We start from the raw sequence: 3,787 nt of genomic DNA on the forward strand, positions 1-3,787 counted from the left end.
ATGGCAACCCACTGCAGCAGGGGCTGCAGCCTACACCCTCGATGGTGACTCCAGGTTGAGCTGTTGTTCAGCATCTTAGCTGTAGAGGGCAGTGTCATTGGCCCTCATATGTGGGATCCGAACCGGGGCCCTCTGGCGTCCCAAGCCAGCTCTTAACCAACACGCCACTGGGCAGGCCTTCCCCTCTTATTCTTTGAGGACCCCCCAACACTTAGCAGAAACCATGGTCTATTGTGGGGCTAGGCGACCAGATTCTTTCTTCAGCCTCTTCTTCTGTGAGCATCTCAACTGTGCATGCCACTCTGAGCCAGCCCATCTGACTGTTGGCTGGTCCATGCTCAGGGCTGGCAGCGTGCAGGCGTGAAGCTATAAGGAAGGCATGCGGCTGTGAGGCAGGTCTATAGCCCCTGACTCACTGCCGTGTTCTTACTCTCTGCAGAGATCCAGAAGCTGGTGCTGGAGGGCCGTGTGGGGGAGGCCATTGAGACCACACAGCGCTTCTACCCAGGGCTGTTGGAGCACAACCCCAACCTGCTGTTTATGCTCAAGTAAGTTTTGGGCCCCACCACCTCCCCTATAGCCCAGCCCTTCTCAGCTGGTGGTGGGAACATAAAACCAGGACCAAGCCCAGTGCAGTGCCGCTCCGCTCCCTCTGCAGGTGCCGACAATTTGTGGAGATGGTGAATGGGACAGACAGTGAGGTCCGCAGCTTGAGCTCCCGAAGCCCCAAGTCCCAGGACAGCTACCCTGGCTCCCCCAGCCTCAGCCCCCGACACGGCCCCAGTAGTTCCCACATGCACAACACAGGTCAGCCACTCTCCAGAGGGCTCTGGGAAGAACTGGTGTGGAGAAGAAAGGCTACCCACATACCCTTCCCTGGGCTGGGCTCAGGGCTCACTGCTGGATTTGGGGGAAGGGAAATTAGACCACTGTGGTCATTCCCAGGGCCCCACTTGATGACAAGTTGCCCCTCCTCTTCTGACTGTCCCCTGGCTTTCAGGTGCAGATAGTCCCAGCTGCAGCAATGGCGTCACATCCACCAAGAGCAAGCAGAACCACAGTAAATACCCTGCGCCCAGCTCCTCCTCCTCCTCCTCCTCTTCCTCGTCGTCTTCCTCATCCCCATCCTCCGTCAATTACTCTGAATCCAACTCAACAGATTCCACCAAGTCCCAGCCCCACAGCAGCACCAGTAACCAGGAGACCAGGTGCCTGTCTTGCTCTGCTTCTTCTTCCTGCCTTCTCCTCTGTACCAGCTGGGCCCACTACAGCCTGACTTTTGCNCGCTGTCGCCGGCGATTCATGGCAGCCCCGCTCCAGGTTGAGCTGTTGTTCACCATTTTAGCTGTAGAGGGTGCAGTGTCACTGGCCCTAATGTGGGATCTAAACCAGGGCCCTGTTGTTCAGAGCTGGTGTCCCAAGCCAACACTTAACCAACGCACCACTCGGCCGGCCCACAAATACATAATTTCATCATAAGAGGTTTTCTTTATTGACTTGTTTGTTTGTGCTAGGTACTTTATGTGTATTATCTCACTCCCTAAAACACGAGGGGGCACACAGCTGAATTTCTGTGCCTTGCACATGACAGCCCTTCAGACATTTGTGTTTGGCAATTATAATAATGACATCAGACACATGTACACACCAAAGTATTCACTCCTGTGTAGCTCAGATGTGAGGGCTCCTTTTGCTCTGCATGTGTGTGCCACCACTCAGGCAACTTTGGGTGGGGTTAAATAGCTGCTGAGCCTTGGGTTTTTCAGAGCTATTTCCCACATTGTGTTCCTGTTGGCCATGTTGTTGCCTGATGGCTTCTTGGGCCCCTGATTTGTGGTGTGTTGGGAGTAACTTGGTTCGTGGGTTAGCTCCCCATGACCCTCTAGAGCCAGGACTCCTGAGAGCCAGTTTCACCTGGTGAGCTAGAATGCTTCTGCCAGGCACGTGGGGCAGCCTGCAGAGGAGCTCCTGTGCCTGGAGAAGGTACGCACGTGGCATGCATTATCTCTGTCTGGGCAGCTGCCAGACTGCTTGGCTGGCTGCCTTTCCAGGAAGCCGTCAGAGAGACTTTTGGCCATCTCTGGACTTGCTGCAGTTCGCAGGAGGCAGCCGCTTCTGTAAGGAGATGGTATGTGCCTGTGTGTGTACTTTTGTTATCATACTTGCCCACTTGTGGGCAGCATATCCCAGAGAAACCGCAGTCACTCCTCCAAGCCGTGAGGACAGATGTGGTGACCAGCCCCTCCCCAGCCTGACTGCATGAGCACTGGGGGAAATTTTTATTTTGTTACAGCCCCTTTATTCTCATTCTGTGGAGGTTGCACCTCTAAGATGGGTGTGTTTAAGGAAGACCTAACAGGGAGATAGTTTGTCCCATCAGGTGGTTAGTGAGAAATACAGTTCTTGAGTGTCACCTTGAGCATTTCCTTTCTTCTAGCATGGTCTCATCTTACCTGGTGCATCATGGGTACTGTGCCACAGCCACGGCTTTTGCCCGAATGACTGAAACCCCGATTCAGGAAGAACAAGCGTCCATAAAGAACAGACAAAGTAAGGTTGATACTCCTTTTCCCTCTCTCCCAGTCCCTCACCTGTCCCTAACTCTGCTCTCTGGTTTATGTCAGCTTGGGTAATCTGTCAGAGTCCCTTCAGCTCTGGTCTTCCACACCAGGAGACTAGCCCAGAGCCCCACCCCAGCCCCAGGTCCTGCTTCTGTCCCTCCTTCAAGACAGCGCTGCCCAGATGGACAGTCTGGCAGCGTGGGAATGTCTCAGTACAGCCTCCCCAATGCACTCTGCTGGCCCGGCACAGGTTGGGGCTTGATATGGCTGCCTCCCATTGCACGCTTGTTTCCTTCCCCCTGAATCCTGGATTCTACTCAGCCTCTTGTTCATGGTCTTCCAGAAAGAGTGTGTTTGCATCTTAGACCACCATCCTGCCTTTCACACCGCTTACTCAGCTTTAGTAGTTTTGCCTTCTCCTGGCCAGAGAGAGAACTAATCAGACAGGGCCAAGGCTGATGCTCAGTGGCTGCTGTGGTAGCACCTCTTTCTGCTCCCCACCTCTGGTCCTGCCCTTTGCAGACAACCAAAGGAAGGAGCCAAAGGAAGCTTTCCTGGTGTTCATACTGGCCTGTGTATTTGTGAGGGGCTCATTTATGGAAAGAGGGTGTTGGGAAAGCGGAAACAGAGCCCAGAAAAGAGACAGGAAGAGGAGAGAAGAGTGAAGGAGAATCGGTGTGTATGGACATGTGTGTCTGTGTGTGCCTGCTTGCGTCTCTTTGAGCCTGTTGTCTCTGTGTATGTGCATGTGTCTGTGTCTCCCAGAGAAGCTATGCCCAGCCAGACAGACGGAAAGGGTTCCCAGACTTGGGATCTATGAATGAGAGAGCCTCAGCCCCAGAAGTCGCTCCCAGCAAGACACACCAGGCCCCAGGGCAAGAGCAAGATGCTGATGGCCTGAGAGGTGTCAAGGTCAGAGATGCCAGTGTGAGGAGGATGACTTCCTCTCCCGGCAGGGAGCACGCTGCAGCCCCTGAAGACTACCAAGACGTGGGCTCTGGCCCAGAAACAGTGCGCTCCCATTGCCACTCCTCTGTGAGGCTTGAAAGGAGAGAAGTCCGATGAAAGAGGAACCCTAAGGGCCACCAGGCTTCCTGGGCACCCATCCCCAGATCATGCTCACACATCCAGGGCCTCTTCCCCCGCCCAGGTCCCTGGCAGTCTGTATTCCATAGGAGCAGGCCTCCAAACTCCCAGGGAGCCCTGAGGCAAAGACAAGGTGGCTG

The 3,787-nt window shown here is 54.6% G+C and overlaps 1 protein-coding gene across 1 annotated transcript in view; it reads left to right on the forward strand.

Moving 5' to 3' along the window:
- The window catches only part of RANBP10 (RAN binding protein 10), a 69,265-nt gene that overhangs the window by 57,981 nt on the left and 7,497 nt on the right, over positions 1-3,787 (forward strand). Inside the window, exons 7-9 of the mRNA XM_019653779.1 lie at positions 414-548; positions 659-807; positions 1,001-1,208. Of these exons, the coding sequence (XP_019509324.1) occupies positions 414-548; positions 659-807; positions 1,001-1,208 (492 nt within the window). The remainder of the gene's footprint in view (positions 1-413; positions 549-658; positions 808-1,000; positions 1,209-3,787) is intronic.

Source organism: Hipposideros armiger, unplaced genomic scaffold (genome assembly GCF_001890085.2).
Source record: "Hipposideros armiger isolate ML-2016 unplaced genomic scaffold, ASM189008v1 scaffold_9, whole genome shotgun sequence".
Lineage (NCBI taxonomy): Eukaryota > Metazoa > Chordata > Mammalia > Chiroptera > Hipposideridae > Hipposideros > Hipposideros armiger.